Source organism: Lonchura striata, chromosome 12, assembly GCF_050655825.1.
Source record: "Lonchura striata isolate lonStrDom1 chromosome 12, ASM5065582v1, whole genome shotgun sequence".
Classification (NCBI taxonomy): Eukaryota; Metazoa; Chordata; class Aves; order Passeriformes; family Estrildidae; genus Lonchura; species Lonchura striata.
In genome coordinates this window covers 9800680-9823586 of record NC_140714.1, presented here as the reverse complement: position 1 = coordinate 9823586, position 22907 = coordinate 9800680, and the positions used below count along the sequence as shown (strand labels likewise).

Sequence of the window (22907 nt, the reverse complement as noted above, 5' to 3'; positions counted from 1 at the left end):
TGCCTGGGCTAAGCAGCGTCCTAAGAGCACAGCAATTGCAGTGTTTCTCAGGTCAAAATAAATAAGCAGGTAATTTAAAAAGCCACTAAGTGCCACAAGCTGCTGCGGAAGGGTTTTGACTACCTGCCCTGGTGGCCATCACCTGCCCAGGGCTGCAGCTGCTCCCATCAGCCAAGGCCCATGGGATGAGAAGTGGCATCAGCAGCGGGATGTGCTGCCCACTGAGGCACATCCCAGGGAGCAGCTCCATTCTAAGCTTTTCCCTGGGACACCCACGGGACCCCTGGGCACACGGCAAGCCCCGAGGCTCACGTTTCACGGGTGCTCCTTCAGCCTCCTGCAGCCCCTTGGTTTGGCAACGCCTCGGTGCAGGGTCCTGCTCTGAAGTATTTACCCCAGAAGGGCAGCCAGAGATGGCAGAAAAGGGTTGTTTATGTGGCAATGATTTCCCAGGCTAAGTAGGAGGATTCCTACACCCTGCTCAGTCTCTGAAAATTCCTGCATTACCCACTTGGCCATGAAGGGTTGTAAAACCCAGCTCACACTCTCTCTGCTGGTGAGCAGAGATTCCCTATGGCCTTATCCAGGGAACATTCCAGCCTGTGCTGCCCACCCTGGGAGCATAGGGAAGAAATCCTCCATGCATGGACACAAGAGCTGTGTCCTGGGCTCATGGCAGTCATTTCTTGGGATGTCTGGTTTCAGAGGTGGGGTCATTTGGCTACCACGGTGCAGATCCCCAAGGCGCCCTGCTGGAGCTGCAGGGTTCTGAGCACCAGATGGGACATCTCCTGCCAGCACATCATTCTCCAGGAGTTTTCTAACCCATCCCCAGGGATTAATCACAGCTTTGCAAATGCTGCCACGCCACGGCTGCCACGTGCTTTGCTGCGTCAGTGTTTTGTCATGGAGCAGCCCAGCTTTAAGCCAAGATTCCCAGTGTGGAAAAGCTAAAGGCAGTGCTGGAAACACATGCATGAGCATCTCCAGCTCTTCCTGTTATTAGCTACAGCAAAATAGTCTCCATGGGCACAGGGAAGGGAGCAACCCAAGTCCTGCTGCTTATGGTGGGTGGCAAGGGACAACACTGGTAGCCCTACAAACAGTGGCCTCCTCCTTGTCCTCCAAGGTGTCTTACAAACAGTATCCCATGGCAAATTAAAATGTTGTTGGAAGCAAAGCATTGCCTCACTATCATCCTCGAGCAGAAAGCAACACAAGCCAATATAAATGCATTTCATTTGCTTTTATTTAATTTAAAAAAAAGTCAAGGTCATTCCAATCCCATTTAAATACAGAGATTTACAAATAGGTCCAAAACAGGACTAAAATATTCTTTGAAATGCTGTACTTTTAAATATTGTGCTTTCATAGATACATAAGAAAATTAGCATATAAAAATACTTTACAAGGAATACACTCTAATATATGGATAAAAATACACATTTAAGTAATGCATTTCATCTTCATATCATTCAAAATGCATAGGAAGGGATACAAGGACCAAGTTTTTCTTTCTCCTTTTTTTTTTTTTTTTTTTAAGCCTTTAATAAAAGTCTTCATTAAAAACCTATGAGAAGCCCCAGTGAGCTTCCACTGCTCAGGATATTGCATATAAAAACACTTTCGGCTGTACTGTCAATGCTCCACAGTATCAATTATGGCACGTTATCTAGCTGTGGCAGCAATGGTATGGGATATTGCATACTCAAAGAGAAAATGGCTACAACGACAAAGAGCTGGATGGGGCCGTGCCTGGAAGAAACACCCGGATATGTTTGTGCTGTCACAGGGGCTGGCACACAGACAGCGAGGACAAGTCCTGGCTCAGCAAAGCAACACACACGTGCTGTACACCCACCCAGCTCCCTCCACAAACCCCTGGTGTGCAGGTGGGGATGGAGGAACTGCAAGGGCAAGCAGGGAATGGGGGCAGTGGGCTCTGGAGCTGCCGTGTCTGACCCAGTGAGCGCCTGGACTCCATGGCCCCGGCCTTCCCAGGGACAGCGGAGCCGGCCGCAGGACACGGCCACGGCCATGATCATAAAGTGCAACGTGGGACACGGGGCAGGCAATGCAAACCTCACAGCCCCTCTGCCGTGTGAGGCCAGGGGCTCTGGGGCACGAGGGGAGCGGCCACAGGGCTACAAGAGGCCAGCAACAGGCAAAGGGGCACACAGGGACACAGGACACCCAACCAAGGGCTTGTCATTCCTCTGCCTCGGGGGAGACAACAAGGTTGCATTGATCCAAAACATCAGGGGCAGCCCTGGGAATTGCACTGTTCTATTTACTCCCAGGCACAGGCCAAGTTTGCAAGCAAGAGATCTCTGTAAAGCTCAGACAAACGGGGGCATTCAGGCAGGTACTCAAGGCCCTTGGCCTTGGGCATGGTCTCTACTCTGCAGTCACTATTGAGCACAGGTAACAGCACTGCTCATGGGAATAGCCACACAAAGTGCCTGATCCCACTATGGGGTGAGCCAGACCTAGTGGGGAGTGTGGATAGGGCTGGCAGGAGACAGCTGGAAATACCAATTTCTGCACAAGAATTGCATTTAGCCACTCTCAAGCACATTTTGAAGTGTCTTTTAACAGGCTCTCTCCACAGCCCTGCACTGGCAGTGCAAGGGCTGCAGGAATTGATTTGCTAGGAGTGTTGAAAGGATGGAGCTGGGCACAACATAAAAGGAAAGGCATTTCAGTCTTGCTGTATGTGATTAACTGAGCAAACAAAGAATATAATAGCACCATGTGTGTTTGTAGGATGGCCAAGGCCTTTCAAGATGAGGAGGATGTCAGAGGCAGGACCCTGCACACTTGATGGCAGAAGCACAGGGAGCTGCCCTGCCATGAGGGATGGCTGTGGATGCTCCTTCCTCCTGTCAGCAGTTTGCTGCCATCGCTGCCACAGCCCCAGACACACACCCAGCTCTGACCTTCCCAGCAATATTTGGCAGTCTACAGGCTCACTGAAGACCCACCTCCCCACTTGCAGGTTATAGTACACAGAGCATTTACAAATACCAGTGCAAAAAATCAGGAATAACACCCCAAATACCACAAGAGCTCAGCAGAGGCATCATCTGCTCTGCTCCTGCTGCTCAGAGTGTTTGAACACTCGCCTTGACCTCGGCGCTGTGGGGCACCTGTGCCGGGAGCTCTCTGTTCCCCTCCGAGGGAGCATTGGCAGCCAGTGCCAAGGGGTTCCTGCTAATCACCAGGTCCAGCTTATCTCCAGCCTCTGAAATCAAGGGAACGGCCAGACAGCAGTCAAAGTCTCTCGTTCGGATGCGGTTTACCTGCCGGGATGGATTTAGGACATACCATGGGAAGGAACAACAGAAAGATCAGGTTTGTTAGTCAGCAAATGCAAGGTTAGTGCTTAACCCCAGCTGGAAAAAATACACAACTCTTGGGGGTCCCCAATTCCAGGTTCACAATGAAGAAGAGCAGAAGCACCCCTTCAGAATGAGCATCCATGCTTAGCTGAGGAATGATGCAGTAACTGATAAAGGAAGGGGGAAAAGGTCTGGACCAGGAATTAACCATGACCCTCAGTGCCTGGGGCAGTATTATGAGTATTAAACACTGCAAGGCTCAAAACCACTTCTCCTGTTCAAGCCTGTAGAAGAAAATGTTGCCATTTTCCATTATTTTTTTTTCCATAATGGATTTTACTGGCCTTAAATTTGTGGTGCCAAGTATCCAGCACATAGAAAACAAATAAAGGCCTGAGGATTCTGGCAACCATTTTCCAACTCAGCCAGAGGTAAACCCAGACTATACCAAACAGTTTCTTCTTCCCCTCTCCCCATTTATATCCTTCATTTCACAGAGTCTGGATGCATTTCATGTGGGTTCAGGAGGCAGCTGCAAATTCTATGTAGGATTCAACAATGAAAACAGTTTCTGCTGGCTCCTGCCAACCTTCAAGCACATTTCTAGGCTGGGTCATCCAGAGAAACCACCCCAGCTCTCTCACCTACAGCTACCAGAACACTTGGGTCTGGTGCCATGACAGCTCTGGGACAGAACAGGCTGGCAAACAGCACAGGGATGGGAAGTGGGGAAGGGGAAAAGGAATTTCCCGTACGCCTTTGGAGTGAACATAACCTTTGGGGCCAGGTGTTGCTTCCTTCTTTGGGTGAGGGCTGGGTATTTGGCTCCATACAAGCCTTCCATCCTAATCCCCTTCCCAGAATTGATGCATGCCCACAGTGCTGGGTCTGTGAAAGCAGCAGTGTCCCCCCACCCCAGCCAGTGTCCGCACAGAGACCCCAGTACTGCCCCTTACAGCAGAGGGACAATTTCTAGCCCACTTGTGGACAAGGAGAGATAAACCATAGGCTTGCTCTGCCCCTGCTCTGTGCCAGCCAGGCAGCTCCAGTGCAGAAGTGCCACTAGTGCAATGCCATGCTCCAGTTAATCCATGCAGCAAGAGGCAGAGTGTCTGTGACAGCAGGGACGAGGTGTTTCACTGGCCTTCAGGCACATCATCATGCCCACAATCAGCAGCACTGTGCAGCATCCTCAGCAATGCAGCTCTGCACTTCTTGAGGGGAATCCCCTAGAGCACATCTTCAATCCCTCATTCCCAACTCCACATGACATACACGATGGGAGTTGCCTGGTGCGCCCGTAGGTGTGAGCTGTGCGGCACAGCGTGTGGAAAAAGGGTGTCCAAAGTCTCCATGCCGCTCTGTTTAGGATTTTGGGCACACCTCCCAGAGCACTTGGCACTTGCAAAAAGCAGCACATCCAACACTGAACAGAAAGGCAGCCCAGAGCCTAATTAGCTTCTTGTTCATTCTTGCACCATCTTTTATTTGAAGCTGAGAAGAAATAATTGTATAGCAGCCAACTGGCGAGAGACCATAACAAGCTTAAACAAGGTTCCCCACAGTGCTGCCAGTCCTCCAGTTACCTGATGTACATAAAGTATTGGCTCTAATCCGACTGCTAAGAACCCCCACCTAGAAATTAGCAAAACTAAACATCTGAGTGTTTCCAAATATGGTGACAATATCTGCATTTCCAAATGGTAGCAATTTTTCCACAGAGGTTGCACTTCCTTCAGTTGCTGTTTGAGTTGCTCAAAGCTAAAATAGTTGGTTTTCATCCGCACAGAGCTTCGCTCCAATCTCCAAAACTCACCAGGCTTTTTCTGTCTCTTCAGTAGTTGATATGCCCAGGGCACATTTATTACAGACTGCGCTTTTGACCAGAGTTTTTATTCTGTTTCTGCATCAGCTATTTCAGATGAAGCATTTTTCAAAGAAAAATATCCATTAAAAATACCTTGCTTGAAGGATGTGTTTCCTAGAAAACTTTTCTAGTTGTCAAAGGCATGCACAGAACTTCATGAACTTCACTTAATTCCACAAGGGGCTTCACAGGAACACATATTGGTCAATACAGTCTGGTTCATCCAAAAACTAGGAGTAAGATTGAGGGTGAGGAAAGGAAGCAACACAGCTTTTTGCTTGTTTTCAGCTGTCCAGGCTCAAAAAGGCCAGTGCCAGAACAGGCTGTGCCCTGGACCAGTGTAACCGAGGAGTACCACCTGGGGTACCACCTGAAGGTACTGCCTAGTGATTTCTTATTATAAAACACAGGTCCCATTGAGTGTTGGTGGCTAAGAGCTCACCTAGTTGGCTAACTATTACCTTTCATTATAGATAGTGCTGCCATGGATGGGTCTCACTTCTCTCTTCCTCTCAGCCACTCATTCACTCCGTCCCAGCCTCCAGAACTGCATTTTGCATTTATTACCTGAAGCACTCTGTCATATGGCTTGAGGCCACACTGATCTGCTGGCCCATCCGGACGGACCATATTTACATAGACACCTTTTTCTAACAGGCCATCCGACAAACTGAATCCAAAGTCTTCGCTCTCCGGGTCTTTGTGAAGTGTCATCTGGAGAGGCAGAAAGAGAAGAAGCATGTTGCAATGCAGCAGAGTAAGGAGGTGATGTACAGGAATGCCAGGATGGGAGCAGTAATGGGATGTGTGCAGACCTACAGCAATTCTGCTCTGGGTCTCCCGGGCAGGTTTTTCTTAGCCTGGGCAGACAACGCAGACTGAGCTTTATTTACCTGACACAATCATCACAGGAGAACTGCTTTGGTGACTGGCATAAAACCAAACCCATGACAGTACCTCGCTCTTGGATGTGGAAGGAAACACAGGCACTGCAATACAGACAGCACTCGTGTTTCTCCAAAGAGCAGCAAACAAGTGTTTGTAATAGAGCATCCCCTTCCCTGGCTCAGGTTATGCTGTGTATCCTCTGTGTGTGCCAGACCAGCACATGAAAAATCAACTAGGAATTTTTAATGTAGTGAGTCAATTGTGAAGACAGCTCATTTTTAACACATCACTCAGTAGGAACATCTAAAATTCTCCATATTATTTACAAGTTATTTTCAGAAAATTCATATCAGCAAGTGCTGACGCTGAGGACAAGAAATGGGCAACCTCATCATCTTTCCCTTGGCATGTCACGTTTTGGTCTTGTCCAAAGGAGAAAAGCACTGTTGGAAGTGTCTTACCATAGGGTAACACTGGGAACCAGGGACAACTGATTCCCTAACACTACCACAATCTCCCCTTGCCTCCCATGAGCTGGGAGTGAATCTCTACTATGACTGTGCTCCAGGCTGGGTGAGCCTCATGGATCTGTGGTCCTGGGGAAGGACAGTGCTCAGGATGACACACAGGAGCATCCCACCTGGCCTCAACCTCATTTCCAAACACAGCCAATACCAGATGCTCCAGCAGAATGAAAAGTCACCCTATAACATACCTAATTACATAGCTCTTCGCCTTCAGGTACCAAGGAGTTTTATTTAAAGACACATTTGCCATGCCCTGAAGGGCAAAAGTAGATCAAACATGAAAAAGTTGTTTTTTTTCCAGCTAGCATAACTGCAGGTTTCATTCTGAAGTCACATTAGGAAAGAAAAAGGCAATCAAATTTTTGAAACCTCTCCAGCTCCCTTCCCTGCTTGCATTCTACATCAGCAGCTTCTACAGTTAATTACTTTTCCTAATTACCTTTGCCTTGCACAATGGTTAAACTGGTTACATTCAGCTGGATGCTGAAATCAAACCAGTATCCCATCACTAAAGTGGAGAGGAAGCGGAGGGAAGTAAGCAGATTTTTGTTTGAGAAGTGCCTACTAAATGGAGTGTACCACAGGAAAAGGGCTGATGGATCTCCAGGGGGCCATACTTTGAGCTCTCTCACTTTTATCTGTAGCACCAATTAACAAATGCCAAAACACAAGGACCTGGAAATCTTATATATAAAGAGAAACAGAAAAGTCCAGGTTTGAACCCTGCTGAATGATGGCAGCTAAATCCCACTACTCTTCTGAAGGGGCTCCTTCATCTTAATCTGACCTTCTGGAAACCTTTGCTGCAGACCTTGGAGAGGGCCAGAATTAACAAGGACCAATTTCTGGGGGTCCCTCTGAGCAGAGGAGATTTCTTGCAAGGTTGCAAAGGTTCTATAGCTTTAACCATTGAGGCACTGCAGCACCACAGTTACACCCACCCTTGGCGACACAAACCTTGTGAAACTCAAGGGGGGTCGGAGACATGATTTCCTGCATCTCCTTCTCAATCTTCTTCATATCCAGATTCCTCTCGCTCTTCTTGGCAGGGGAGCTGCTGCTCTCAGTTTGTCCATCGGTGCAGCTGGGGTTGGCTTTCCTCAGTGGGCTCATTCCCGAGGGGTTGACAGAGTCCAGGAGCAGCTTGCTGCTCTCCAAGCCCAGGTTGTGCACGCTCCCTGTCATGATGGACGCCTGCGGGGCGAGGGCACACCGTCACTCTGCTGAGTCAGCAGCAGGAAGAGCCGGACCACACGGCCACTGAAGCGCCACAGACAACACGGTGGCACTGCTGCTCTCATTCATCAGAAAATAAGTACCAAGAAGCTCTTCCTGTTGGCTGTAAGAGCCATTCCAAGACCTTGGGAGCTTGCTTCCAGGTCTATGGCTGAGCCACTTCATGCTTTCCACCCCCACCCCAACAGAGAGCTTAATCTCTGAAGGAAACATTTGTGAAGTTCTGCCTTATTTTCCCATGACCCCTTCTACACTAACTGGGCCAGGCAAATCTCATCTTGTGCATGAACCATCTTGAGTTAAGGAGGACGAATATCCCATTCTCAGGGAGCTCCCAGAGGAGCCAGTGTCAGCCTAGTTCTCCAGCTTACCTCGGCAGGCTCTCCAGCATCACACAGTGCTGGCAATGGCCCAGGGGACTCAATGCCTTGGACTCCACTGAGGGCAATTCAGCACAAAATTTAGGATTTTATCTACCAGTAAATAGGAGCTGTCACTGAGCAAAATTGAGTTAAAAATATGAAATTAAGTAGTATTTAAGCCTGGTCATCTTTGATAACATCCATTAAAAGATGCCCCTAAGTAGATTCGACTCCATTTGGCAATGCTTTTCATTAATGAGATTATTTTGATCAAAGCTAACGGAGGAGTCAAGAATCCAGTCTGTGGAACCTCAGCTGGCTCCAGGTCATAGAGTCCATTTAAACAGTGTAATGAAACCTGTAATTTTAAAGTTCAAGTTCAAAGGGACTGAAGTGCCAATAAATGTCAAAAGGTAGAAGTAATTAAAGGAAAGGTATGGAGCAGACAGCAAAATCCTTCAATACTAAAGGTGGCAAGTTCAAAGAGCAATTGCTCCTGTGCACAGCGGAAATATCACCCAACTAAATCTCTAATCAAGACCCTCCAGCTCTTTGCTCCAAGGTGCAACAAAGGCAAATAAAGTGAATTATGGTGGCAGTAGGAAAATGCCACCACTACACACATTATCCTTAAAAGGGTTGGATAAAATACAAAAAACCTTTCATGTTTGCACTTTTCAGGTCTTCACACATGACTTGATCAGCTAAAGTTTAGGCAAAACTCAAACACCTTGTTACATGGAAGGACACTGACTTACCACATACTTGAAAGGCAGACTAACAAACAGCACAGCCAGCCAGGGTACATTGGGTCACTGCCCTCGGGTAGCCTCAGCTCCCAGGGTGTTGTGCTGTGCTGCCCCAGCACTGCAGAGCCAGGGAGAAAGAAAGGTCTGTGCATACCATGCCACTGCCCTGCCCCAGAGGCTGCAAATACAACAACCAACCAGGACCCAACAGCACTGGACTCCTTTTCCATCTTCACAGCATTTAAATCCTCCTTGCAGCATCATAAGCAATTTCCTAAAGTTTCTCCATAAGCTTTAGGTTTAGTGCAAACAGCAAAAAGGGCAATTTCGGATTTCTTCAACCTGTGGCTGCTCTGCATTATTTTTCCCATATCTTGGCTGCCCTCAAAACAAAGCAGAGACACACACTTTACTGGAAAAAGCCAGTTTCTTCCCATACTCGTAGCCTGGAACTGGATTCCAATTGGTGTGAACCTGTTTCTAGGCTATCATGGGTCACCTTGTATGACTCCTCTTCTCATTTAAAAGCAAATTACAAAGGGCCAATTTTTTTAAAAAATACAAATAAAAACTCTGACCATCATAAAATCACAAGAGATCGAGTGTGAGGGCTGCAGATCCCACAGCACACTTCACAAAGGCTGAGCACATGGAGAGGGAGGAATGGATCAGTAGTATTTTGGATTTGATAATAGGGGAGTTGAACCCAACAGATTCCTGCTAAAACGAAAACACTTCCCTTCTGTCCTCCAAACTTTCAAATTATTTTAGAAACATGCTTAATACACAGAAAGCCTGGAGGTGCTTAGCTTTCAGTAGGATTTCTTTATATGTTTAAAAACATTTCTATAACAGCATAAAACAGCAATTGCACCACAGATCCCTGGAAAACAAATGAGAGTCCTACAAATCCCATCTTTTCCATTTATATACCAGCAGAAAAGAAATATTTGTGCATCATTTTAGAGAGTTACTTTCTCTTAAGTACTCAGCAACTGCTGTTCAGAAAGGTTGAGAATAGCTGCCTAAACTCTTTTCTAAATACATTCAGATCCAGGAAATAAGTGATCAAGGGGAAAAGTTATTATCTGAGAGGGCTGGGGATTTGGGATTTTGAGTGTGTTGTGGGGTTTTTTTAAAGTCAGCATTTTCTTAAGCAGTTAAGATAATAAAAACAGCATTCCATGCTTCAGCACAATATATTTAATTGAGATTTCCTCCTCCACTTACAGTTGCTAAGGATCAAGGAGGAAAGGACAATTAGCAAGTCCCTTGCTTGTCACAATACAAACCAAAACAGGACTTTTCTCTTCAACCTTCAATTATTCAGAAGTTGCCTTTTTTTCTCTGAAGCCTCCGCAATATGCAAGTGTACATAAAACCAGTCCCACTGGGAATGATGGAGAGCATGACCCAGAGAGTTCTCCCCAGTCCTCTGCACCTGGAGGGCACAGGGAGAGATTTTTTTTTTGGGGTCCTCTTCCTTCGTTCAGGCTGTGGGAGCTGAACTAGGGAAGGGAGCAGCACAGGCCCCATCCTGCCAGGCAGATTTGCTTCCTGCTGCTCACAGTCTCAAGGGGGCCCTTTATTTGCATCCCATGACTTAGAAATCCAGGGTCCTCATCCTATAACCGGACACAATAACATGACCTCCAAAGCATTTTGGATAACGAAAAGAGAAAGTGGTTTGTGAAGAGAGGAAACACCTTTATTTCTGCAGGAAGCAATTACTTTCTCAGATTTTTCCATGGGGAAAGCTGGCTGAAAAGCTTCCAATCACCTATTTCACTAAAATAGTTTCCGGCAGAGTGACAGCTGAATGCAAGGTACGTGTGCCTGTCAGCACTTGAAGCCGAGGCTTCAGTCCCAGTGGGGGTCTGTGGGGCTCCTTTTGCTTGGCCTTCAAGTGCTTTGGACAGGCAATATCTTTCCAAGCAGAGGGTTTACCACTGGATAGGGAAGGCTTGCCAAGAGTCATGTGAAGAGTATTGGCCAGCAACAGTTTGTGAAAAGGGTGTGGAGCTCCTGGCAGGCAAGACATGGGCTCAGGGAAAGAGCACACGCAAGCAGCTGTCTAATGAGGCAGAACTACCCATTAGCACAAAGGAATTAAACCCAAACCTGACAGGAATTAAACCCAAACCCTTCTTCACACCACCGGCAGCTCAGGGATGTTATGGGCAAGTAACTTCTGGGGAAACGGTCTAACATTTATGGAAAGAGAAAAACAGGTCAGCAACTAATTCAGAAAGTGATTTACCTCAATCTCCCTCAAAAGTTCAGACTGGCCGCATGTTTCCAAATCCTCCAAAGCTTCTCCAAAAACACGCCAAAAATTGTCCTCATGAGTGGTCTCAAGGCCATTTTGGCGGTTGGGGTATCTGTTGTAACGTAGGAACCAAATATTGTCAGCACTCTTCTGCAGCGGGGTGAAAGCTGCAAGGCTACAGCAAGTGTCTCACCAGTAAAAGCAGACTTGAAGAGTCTTCATATACAAAAGCAAACAATATGAACTTTTCAAACAAGAGTCCACATACGAGACCTCCATGCATTTACTAACGGGGCAAGTGTCCTTCAAAGGAAGCATTAAGTTGGTGTAGTAATGTCAGAGTTCAAAGTGTAAATTAAAAAGTGCCTGTAGGAAGATTGTAGGTTTAGGAAGACCTTTTGGTGAAATAGAGAAGTGAAAGAAAAAAGGATGCGTTATGGGTAAACCAGGAGCCTCAGAGACTGTTAGTACAAAGGCTGATGGGATAGAGCTCAGATCTGAGACACAGAACACCTGAGAAGAGAGAGAAAAACACAGAGGGTAACAGACATGGTGAGAAAATGATAAATACATTAGGTCTCTATGAGAGTAAATAATGCAAAGATGTATATAAAAATGACTGCCCTGGGCTGGACAAGCAAACACACACTACAGCCAGCAGAATCAACAGTGTCATGTACAACCCATACAAACCGAGTTTCATTTGCTTTGGGATGGCCAGGGAACTGAGCTGTTACTTTCAGGAGGTCTCTCTTTTTTTTGCTGTACAGCTGTCTTGGCACTTACAGCTGTGTAAAGTTTGCCACCACTTCTGTCTACAACAGAGAGTAAGGTTAGAGAGAACCTCTCTCAAGCTGGTACAAACACACGTTAATGTGACCACTGTGTGCTGGGGGTTCTGCAATTCCCCACCTTGGCAGTTTTAGCACTTTTAATCTCTGACCACAAGCCAGGGTCAATTCACATATCTCTAAATCAAATGGCAATTAAACATGGTGAAATCCTCTGAACAAAAAAGCAGGTGATGCTGGACACTACACCAAACTGCAAAACTCAAACCACCAGTTCTCTGTTTAACACAAGCCTCTTGAAGGAAACTCTCTGTGGTGTTAAATCAAGATCATGATAAATCCACTAATGAGTCATGGGAAGAGCCCCAAGGGGACAATGATATTGGAGCAGCCCTAATGCATCTTATACATGTTTTATAAGGAGTTTCATGGGTGATGCTCCAGCTCTGCACCATGTGGTGATATCTTGCATGGTTTAATGGTCGTCAGCTCCACAGACAGGAAGGGACATTCACTCACAAGAGCCACTGAGCAAAGTCAAAACATTTTACTTGAGTACATGCCACAGAGAGCTTGGCCTCCATTAAATATACAATGACCCCTTGGTCTTTTTCCAGATGTTTAATGACTGCAAAGTCTTTAGCACACACTTTCCCTTTGATCCACTGGTTTAGATGGGAGTCTGAAGCAGGCAGAAACTCACTCACACACCCTTTTGCTCCTTGTGGGATCATGGACTTCCTGAAGAGAGCAGTACATGACATGGCTTATTGTATTTTAAATTCACCCCCTATCTTTCATCAGCTTTTAAAGGACAGTAGCATTTATGCCAGGCAGAAAGGTCAAATAAACACCCAGCAAGCCTTTATAAAAACAAACCAAAATTTCCCCAAAAAAGGAATTTTTTTATTTTTTCCCCTTACTCATTTCCTTCCTCTGCTCCCAGGTTCCCAAAGAGGCAAATGTCCCTTCTAGTTACCAGTCTTGCCTCTCAGATCAGCAATACACAAACACATCCAGGACACAGATGAATCAGAATGGGCTCCCACATCACTTGGTCAGCAGGTTCTTCCAGGCTAAAGGCTGTCAGGGTTTGTTTTTCTCTTTAATATAAAAGAGAGCTCAGCAGCATGAACCATCTCACTTGCACTTTGACATCAGGGCTTGGAATCCTCATTAGGGACACGGGGGTTTCAAGGGCTCAGATTTGCCAACTTCAGCTGCCAGCAGCCTCGCTGGGAGGGATCAGTGACCTCTGTGAGCTGGCTCTCGCTGAGAGGCAAAACAAGAACAAAGTCTCCAGCGCTGCCAGCCTTCCTGCCAGCTTGATCATCTTTAAATAGGTGGAAATGGCCATGAGATGTTCTAAGGGTTTTGTTTGGACAAACAAAAGTTAAGGAAAAAAAATAGGAGAAAAAAGAACCGACAGTAACAACACAACACACACAACTGTGGGGACTCTGGAGGATGTTGAGGGGAGGAAAGTTTTGAAGCAATGGGGCTTTTCCATTATGTGTGGCCCAGTGAGGGGCAGCCTGTGGCCAAGGCAGATCCAGCTGGATTTTCACCCAAAGCACAGGGTAGCTGCAGCTGCTTCCCTGGCCTCAGGAGATGCTGAGGCCATTTTTCCCATGCTGACTGAGCTGGGGGATTCATTTGACCATGTTCACTCAGTGTAGCTTTGTCTGAGGTGTTGGAAGGGCCAAAGTGTGATGGAGAGAGAATCCAGCCACAGTTTTGGTAGATTTTAAATTAACATGGATATGCAACCTTACACTGGTTCTCCAGTGCAGAGTTTGGTTGGCCTCTTTTGCTTTGTGGCACTGAGCTGGTGTGAAGCCTCATCTAGGCCTGCACATACAGGGACAGCCCTGACCATATCTATTTATTACACCTAAACTATGAAAATACTGCAGCCTTTACATGGTAGGAGTAAGAACCATGATAGGAACCTGTGGTCCATGCAGCTGAGACCACCCTAACTCCAGACACAAAATGTCACCAGGCCATGACAGAGCTGTCACAGAGCTACACTCAGGGTAACCTAGCAATGTGGAGGTGGCCCAACACAGCTGGTGCACCACCAGCATCCTTCCCCATGGCTGCCTGATGCCAAGTGGGACATTACTGGCCACTCCATCTCATTCCCATGCCCCCTTGTCCCTGTGCCTTGACATCCATACTTCCAAGCACCTCCCTGCCTCCTCCCACCTCTCCATACCTGCTGGGCTTGTCCCAGTCATCTTCACTGAAGCTTCCATCCATGTAGGGGTAGCTTTTCCTAGGGTCTGCTGGAGGGGTGCTGCTCTTTTGCCTGCTGTGTCTCCACTCATGTGGATGGAGGGCTATGCCGGCAGCCTGGGGTATGTACGTACCTAGGGAAGGCAAGAAGGAGTGGAGGAAAAGAGAGGACAATACCTGGTCAGAAACCCCAAATGGAGTAGGACAGAGCCAGGAGAGCCTCCTTCCCTAGGTCCCAAAAGTGAGGTCACGTGGACTGTACACTTTCTATCTCAGTCATCCAAAAGTAGTTCTTCCAGTCTCTTCTGGCTTTAACCAAAGCAGCTTCTCAGGATGCTGACATGGGATGTCCCATTTCTCCCATTTCTCCCCTGCTTCTCAGTAGTTTTATGGTGTGGGTCTGGAATCCACAGACCTGGGAGTACACATACACACAGATGCAGATCCTGCCTCCAGCCAGTGTCAGCTGTGGTTAATAGCTTCTGTTTCCACACTGAACCCAGCAGAAATTATGTTGTTAAATCAGCCACCTTTAAATACAACAAGTTCTTCAAAGGGCAAAGGGAAGATTCTGACAAGCTTCCCTCAGTGGTGGTAATGAGGAAGAATCAGCTCTTAATCCTAAGAACTGCCAGCCAGGTCTCTCAGAATTCCCATACCTCTGGGATCAGCTGGTGCAAGTAGAGGAAGCTGCTTCAGGGACATGTGTGTGAAAGGCAAGGAATAGGCTGAAAAACTCTGCTGGCTTGAGAGCAGAGGATCATCTGTATCACATTTGACAGGAGATCAATACAGACTGTTAGTATGAAATCAGACATGTTTCACTACATCTGCCCCCATGGACTTTTCCATACTGCAGTGTCTTACTCCAGAGATGAAAATCCATCACTATCAAGTCACAAGATCCTCAAGTCTCATGAGAAGATGCCTAAACAGAAAACTTCCAAAACAGGTAATTCCTCAGCAGTGTCAGTGCCATCTGCAGTAGAAATAAATCCCCTGAGTCCCCTGCCCACCTCCTACTGCCCTATCCAGTGTTTCAGAGAAATCCTCAGAGCCTTTCCAAGAAATACCCTATACTCCCATCACTCGCTGTGCCAAGAAAACAGGAAGAAGTAATGGAGAAATATGTAATTAAGGGAGACCTGATGTTAGCTAAGAGCACTGGAAATACCCAAAGACAATGCCAACACTTTCTCTGAAAATGCCAAGGCCTGTTATTTCATTTAACTTATTGTTTCCTCTGTGTGTTTTTAAAGGTTAGACTTCTCTGGAGAAAGCCCCAGGAAAATTGCTTGCCAGCATCTTACAGCAGTGGGAAGCCCTCACTGCCTGCCAGAGCAGGACAGGGGCCCTGGATGCAGCTTCCTGCAGTGGCTGGGCAGCAGGTCTGGGCTGGGCACAGGGGCACAGGTCCAGAGCAGTCACTTGGAATCATTATAGAGTCACCTCCTCCTTCCAGAGAGAAGGGCTGGATCCCTGGGATTCAGAGCCACCTGGTGGCATGTTCCCACCAGGCCCAGCACAGCTTCCCTGCTAAAATCCTTCTTTGAGCCACGTCCTGCTGCTGTGGATAAACCTAAAAGCCTACAAGGCTGCAGAGCCTGATCTCTGGATCTCCATTTGGGGTGTAATCCCCAGTCTCCAGGCTCTTTAATTCCCAGGTTTCTGTGCCATCCCATGGGCAACCATCCATGACCTTCTCCCTACCTTCCAGCACCCCTCTTCCAGCACCAGCACCACTGCACCACCATGCAGCCAAATGCAATTACCAGGGAAGACAAGAGAGCCCCTGAAGCAAAGTTGCAGTGTGTGGATCTTGGGCAAGTTGGCACCAGCCCCGCTCCCTGGGGCACTGTGCTCAATTACTTGTTCTCAATTTACCAGCAAAGCAATCACTTCCCAGTGTCCAGCTTGTGTTAACATTCAATTAGGTGGAGAAGGATTGCAGCATTATGAAGGCCAGGGGATTACTCCTTAATGAAGCCTCCAGTCCCAACTGTGCTCCCAAATTAAGACTTCAGATGAACAGAGGCTGAAGGAAGATGCAGGGATGGGGAAAGAGACACTTGGGCAGTGCTGTCCTTTGAACTCAGCCAGAGTGCAGTGCACTCACACTTTGCAGAACACCCTGCAGCATCCCTCCCTGTTCTCACATTCTGCTCTGGACAGGAGCTTTCCCACCAGTTTCCTGTTGTGCATTGATTCAAGATTTTGGTTTGTTTCAACACTGGCTAATGCTAGCTTACATCACTGAATCTGGTGTAACTATTTTCCAGGGCTTTTCTCCAAGTAAAAATATATTCCCATGACTAGAGTATCCTCCACTCCAGTTCCACATCTGCTAGAAGTTACAGCTGAATAAACTTGACCTTGAAGACATGTGTTTATCTGATCACTCACTAGAGAGAGATACTTTCTTGTGGTATTACCTTAATTATTTTGTTAAGCAAGTGCTTCTAGTCACAAGACATTCTAGTGGATTTTAAAACATCCTGAAGAGGATTGTTATGTCCTACCAGGTCTCTCTGGAGAAATAAAAGTAAGCTATGGACCAAATACTCTGTAAAACATATGGCCAGTGAATACTGCCTCTGATTATGTGAATTATAAAGTGCTGTAAAGGTTTTGAAAATTATGAGAACAATGTGATGCCATATAAGCCAGAAAAAATATGCCAATAAAAGCCTAAACAGATATGCCAACTCAAAGCATCACAAGAGTGCATTCTAAAATATATTTTGTTCCCTTCTGGAAGCAAGAGGACATAAAATGTGGCCAGGCCACAGGCTTTGGCTCATATTCAGAGACAAGACCCAGACAAAGCAGAAACCCCTAAGAAAACACAACCCCGGCTTACCTTGGCTTCCATACCCAGCATCAATGGCAGAGCCATCCCAGGACTCCACAGTATTGTCCACACTCGGAATTGTGGTGGAGTATATCTCAGACAGCTTGCTAGTTTTCTGGGAGTCTGTCAGCTCATCTTCTGGGTCACTTATTTCGTTTATGCTCCCCGACTTCTTGGGGTAGGATTCTGCAACCAGAACATCCTTCTTTAGCAGGCACGAAGAGCAAGCCTCAGGGAAAAGTTCGTGCTGACATGGGAGCAAGCCCAGGTACTGTAAGTCTTTAAACTACCTCTTTTAGCTCTTCAAAAGTAGCTGAGAAAGGCATGTGCAATGAAGCTGAAAGGATTTAATGCATTACTCTTATCTTAAGCAGAATCAAGAAAAAATGCCTTTCTGAGTTTTTTAACACATGGAATACAAGGAGCAGCCATGGGGATTTGAGGATTACCACACATGAGAGAGTTGGGACCTAATCTCAATTCACAAGCACATCTTGCTGTACCTTTGGAAGCTTCCTCCAAACAACCCTGCCCAGAGAAGTGCTGGCTCCTGCAAGCAATACCCTGTAGCTTCTCTGGATTCAGAGGGCCTCCTTTATACTCAGAGCAGCACCAGGGCAGGTGCTGGCTGCAAACTTGGCTACAAACAGATGTTTTAATTAGACTCCAATGACAACCACCACTGCTGAAGTTATAGCCCTCTTCCACGACTGTACAGCCTTGCAAGAACTCAAAGCTAACCACCACTTCTCCAGAGGTCTCCAGAGTCTTCCACGCATGTGACAACAGTGGAATTCCTGGGTGTGGTATTTTGAGGCTGAATTTCCCCGATCAGTGATTGGAAAATGGGAGCTGCATGTGAATGTTGAAGCTCAGACCTTCCCTTCCATTATTTTAGTGCTAACAAGCCCTTACTGTCATTATATCAAATTTCCTTTCCAGCAAAAGCTATGCAAAGAATGGCTTCTCAGCACAAGCACTTCTTTGTACTGGATATTTTAAAGTCCTTGTTGATTAGGTATCTTGTTAGCCATCCACACCCTGGATCTCTGACCTGAGGGATAAAAAGCCCTCTGAAAGTCTGCATTTGTCAATGAGGACAGATTATTTTGCCAAACAAAGCCTGGTGTCCTCAAAGTCCCTATTTTCCAAGCCTTCAGAAGATTGCTCACCATGATTAACTCAAGATTACCTTGAAATTTCAATTACACCTGCTTCACTCTCAGAATGATTAACGACTTTCCAACAGGCACTTGCATGTCAATTATTTCACCAAGTGGCTGTGACAATGCTAAGTGTCAGCAGGGGGAGAAAAGAGCATTTCAGACAAAAGACCAGGACATTTAGCTACAGGGAAAGAGATGGTCCTTGTAGAGGAATCAACTCCCCAGTTCTATTTCTATTTGCCACATCTCTACTCCCTGCCCAGTCCTCATCCATTTGTAAAACAGGTGCATTGCCTCATATCTGCAAACTGCTTTGAGGTCTATAGAGGGTCTATGTTTAAGAGTGATGCCACTTTTTCAGATGCAGGACAGGCGCCCCAAGGGTTATGCTTGCTTAGAAAAGGTTTATCTCTTGATTTCTTCTAATTCCCACAGCACTCTGGGCTATTGGCTTGGTAAGCCCAGCCAAATCTACAGACTGCAGAAGCATGCCACCAAAAAAAGGAGGAAAATACTGGGGGTGGGAGAGACTGGAATGAAGCCAGGCACCTGGTACTTTCTGAATTTAATGAAAAAGCTTCTGGTTGGCTATGGTCATGCAATCAGGGAGAAAAGTATTCATGATCCCTCTTTTTTTCCAATCACCCTTCTGTCCCCATAAAACAGTGACCTGCCAGGACTAAGTATGCTTCTGCTTTTTTATACTATGTCAACAACAGCTTCAAGGGCACAGGGAGCTTGTCAGGGAAACCAAAAGGGGATTCCTAGAATGAAGTTAGATGCTTTGAAAGATGATCTTAGAATCCCAAGCCAGGAAAAGAGGGGTAACAGATTTATTGCCAATTGTTTTCAAAAAGTTGAATTAAAATTGGGGGGGAGGGGGAGGGAATTCATGTATTCTGCCAACTCAGTCTCCTTGCTCATTTAGCAGGGTTATATTTAAAAAAAAAAAAATCCCACATTCTTATACTTCTAAAAGCAATTTCTGTGGGAAATACCAACACAGACAGGGAATGGCAACAACAGTACAAGGTGTCAATCTGAATTAAAAATTACTATTGCCAATAAACCTGCTGTTTTATCTCTTCCCATCACCACAGAGAGGCTTTGGGTTGCCTTTTTTTTTTCATCTGTGAGTCTGAAGTTCAAGAAACACACGTTTTCCCACTGTGTCCAACCATGCCCATGACCACACTGCCTCATCTCACCTTCCACAACAGGACAGAAACCCCCCAGCAGTGCCTGCTCCGTGGCCCAGGACCCCTTCTGGGTGAGCCTTCCCCCTCCCCACCCCAGCTCCTCAACTCACTCTCTGTCTGCTTCTTGATCTTGAGGGTGACGGTCTCCCCTGCCATCTGCAGCAGGTGAATGGCCTCGCTCAGCGGTTTGCCCTTGAGGCTCACGTTGTTGATTGCCAAGATCCGGTCTCCGACGTGGATGGCTCCGGTTCTGGAGGGAAAAAGGCACACTCAGGAGCTCCAGAGAAGCAATTCCTCCAGGATTCCTCTGGGGAACAGGACACTCAGCTCTTGCTTGGAGGAATTAACTCTCAGCATGCTAAAATATGTCTTTGTTCCCTCTTGGTACACTCTATACCTGTGACTTCCTCTTCACCACATACCAGGAATCTGGATCCCCCCCAGCTTCCATGTGCACAGACACACAAATACACATGGGAACCCATGCCTTCCTCAAATCCCAAGCCCCTCAGGAACTGGGAATGCAGACCAGCTTAGAGACAAAGCATTTCAATGCAACAGGGTAAAAAGCACAAGGATTTTCACTATGTGGAGTCCAACACAGTCATCAAACATGGAACTAAAGAAAGACATTTTCACCCTGATGGAAAGAAATTATGAGACAGACCTAGAAACCTACTGGAGAAAACCCAAACCAAAATAGCTCAACAAAATTGCTCATGTGTGTGCAAGCATGAGCTGAACCAGCTGCAGTTAATGACATGCTTAAAGCTCACTCTACTCAGCTACACCCCTGTGGCTTTCTCCACCAGCTCGGGAAGAGATTGTGTTTTATTGCTCAGCCATGCTCCAGCACTGGCTATTGCTCTCACCTAGACAAATCCTGAGGCTTCAGCAACAGGCATGACAAACTGACAAGTCATGGCAATTCTGCTCCTCCTCCATCCTTCCTCTCTGTCTGCTCACAGCCAAAGGCTCACTTTACCTCTTCCCAGTGAAGCTCTGGGGAGAGCAGGCAGGGTAGGATTTGTCCACTGCCACAGCCACTGCCAAGGCTGGAGCTCACACTCCCCACTGGCTGGACTGAGCTTCCCAAACTCACACTCCAGCTCCCAAATGCCAGCACACAAGAGCAACCACCTCCTCCTCCAGTACTGCGGGAGGTTGTGCTATCAGGAACCTTTATGATGGAGTCAGGAGGAGATGCAAATCTGGACTGCAGTATCTTTTTGTCCTTTTTGGCAGGTTGCATCTCCAAACTAGACTGCAGACAGTTCCTGCAGAACTGGAATTTGATATATCAAGGCAGACAAAACAACTGCTTGGCTTTCCTCAAAATATCAAAGTTCTGTAGACACACTGCTGTGAAGCATCCACTCTAAGTACATCAAATCAGGAAATGCAGCCCAGCAGAAGGCAGGACTGCTCAGGCTGTGGCTTCTGCTGCTGCTGAGATATTCAGCAGTGCCATGATGGTCCCACCAGCCACTAGATGTCCGTCTTGTCCCACCCAAATCCGCCTGGAAAAGCAGTCGGGGAAACAAACATTTCTGCGCTCAAACAAATTACAAATTAAACTGGGACGGGAGTATTTGCCTTAAAAGTTTCAAGTCAAAAAAATCAAGCTAAACTGCTGTCAGTTTACAGAAGTAAACTCACTGCAGTCCTTCAGCATTCAAGGGTTTCCTGTTGTATTCCTGAACCCAGCACAGGGAAACATCCATCCAAGACACCAGCCCAACCACCCAACCCTGAACAACATGATGGCTCTGCAGTAACTGTGAAAGTCTCTCAGCAAGGAAAAATACAGAAACAATTAAAGAGAAAGGTCATGTTCAGCCAGGTATTTTTCTTCAAAGGGGAGAAAAGCAAACCAAAGTCCAGTCCTCTCAGGGCCCCCCTGTGAGGTCATGCAGACAGAAGGTGAGCAGGACTGACAGAGAAAGAAGTTTCCAGCTAGTGACCCTTGTGCCTCTTCATTACTACCAACAGTCCTTAACTCACCTTGAACACAAAGCAGCCCAAGGAGCCGAGGGTTGCATGTCCCTTCTTGCTCAGAGGGGACATGCAAGAACAGAATTGAGTAACAGGTAAGTGGAACGATGTAAAAGGGGCTGCTAGAACTTCTCAGCAAGCACTGGGGAAGAGGTGGCTGCAGACTGTAGGGATTAACGTGGCACATGGGCAGGGTCACCATCCCTTTTCCTCCCTGCCAACATGGCTTGGTGTTGGGGCTTGGTGCTGGATCCTCCTAGACCAAACTCTCCTACAGCCACCCCCATCTACTTGAGCAGGTGGCACTAAAGGAGGCTGGTCTGGCACTTTAAAGTATCAGCAACAGCCAAAAATTGCTCTTGGAGAGCCATTACACCTCAACCAGAATTCAGTATTCAGGCACACTCCCTTGGTCAAGAATAAGGAAAACACAAGTCTTGTGGCACAGGCTTAAGCCATATGCAGGCACTCAAGGAGGGGACACAGAGAGTAACATGGGAGAGAGCCACAGCTTCACACCAATCTACCAGCCTGAAATGCTTTTGTAGGTTTCTGTAAGATCAGACACAAGGAAGTAAAATGTTCAAGGTCAAAAAAACCCCTAAATCATCTGACTCTGAAGCCTTTTTGACTTAGGCAGCCTGTCACCCACAGACAGATGTGTGACAGACCCTAGAGGACACCCTGCCTCCCACACTGCCAGCAGCCCAAAATGCTGTGCAGTCTTTCATTTGTGCCTCCACAAGAATGGCCTGTGGATTCCTGTTATCAGACATTGAGATCAGGTCCACCCCATGTCAGTTCTGCCAAACCATGTTCTGTGCTCCAGCCAGAGCATGGATTTGGATTTAAATCCCCATCCTTCAATGAGAGCCTAAGGGCATCTGTGGTAGAGACATCAGGAAAGGGACAATTTAGGGTAGCACTAGGGGCACCCCTCTTCCCTTGACAAGGTCAAGTCATCCCCTTCTCTCACTCACAGGAGAAAAAAATGCACCTTTCCTGCAAACAGCCTTCATTTCAGAGCTCCTCGCCCTCCCCAGAGGGAGCCGAGGTTACCAGAGACGTCCCCATGCTGTTATCTGCTATTCAGCCACAGTGAACATGCTGAACAGCTCCATCACTCTTCTCACAAGGCTATCCACTCCTCACTGCCTGCTGGCTCCTGATCAAAATTCAGTGGTACTGCAGTGCTTGCCTGCACATTTCTGGACGCAGCAGTCACTAATGTGCATCCGAGTTCAAAGGAGGAGCAGCCGTGGAATTGCAAAGGGAACTGAGATCAACACAGGTACAATTCTGTCTTCTGACACCTGACAGCATTTGAGCTGGCTGTTCTTAACCTCTCTCATGCTGGGTTGCAGGTACAGTACAGAAGTGCTACATAGAAAAAACCTTGGATACCCTGTGGCTACTATTTTATAG

General features: G+C 46.9%; 1 protein-coding gene across 8 annotated transcripts in view; it reads right to left on the bottom strand.

The window, feature by feature from the left end:
- Window positions 1–1231: 1231 nt before the first annotated feature.
- Window positions 1232–22907, bottom strand: part of GRIP2 (glutamate receptor interacting protein 2) — a 257026-nt gene continuing 235350 nt past the window's right edge. For 6 of the 8 annotated variants that reach the window (XM_021531534.4, XM_085590444.1, XM_085590443.1 and 3 more), the window contains 7 exons: window positions 19598–19737; window positions 17132–17308; window positions 14252–14405; window positions 11231–11351; window positions 7581–7817; window positions 5776–5922; window positions 1232–3302 (listed from right to left, as the gene is read on the bottom strand). In XM_021531534.4, the coding sequence (XP_021387209.2) occupies window positions 3105–3302; window positions 5776–5922; window positions 7581–7817; window positions 11231–11351; window positions 14252–14405; window positions 17132–17308; window positions 19598–19737 (1174 nt within the window). In that variant the 3' untranslated portion in view covers window positions 1232–3104. Of the gene's footprint in view, window positions 3303–5669; window positions 5923–7580; window positions 7818–11230; window positions 11753–14251; window positions 14406–17131; window positions 17309–19597; window positions 19738–22907 lie in introns of those variants that run through there. The other 2 variants (XM_085590445.1, XM_085590447.1) reach the window with 2 other exon arrangements.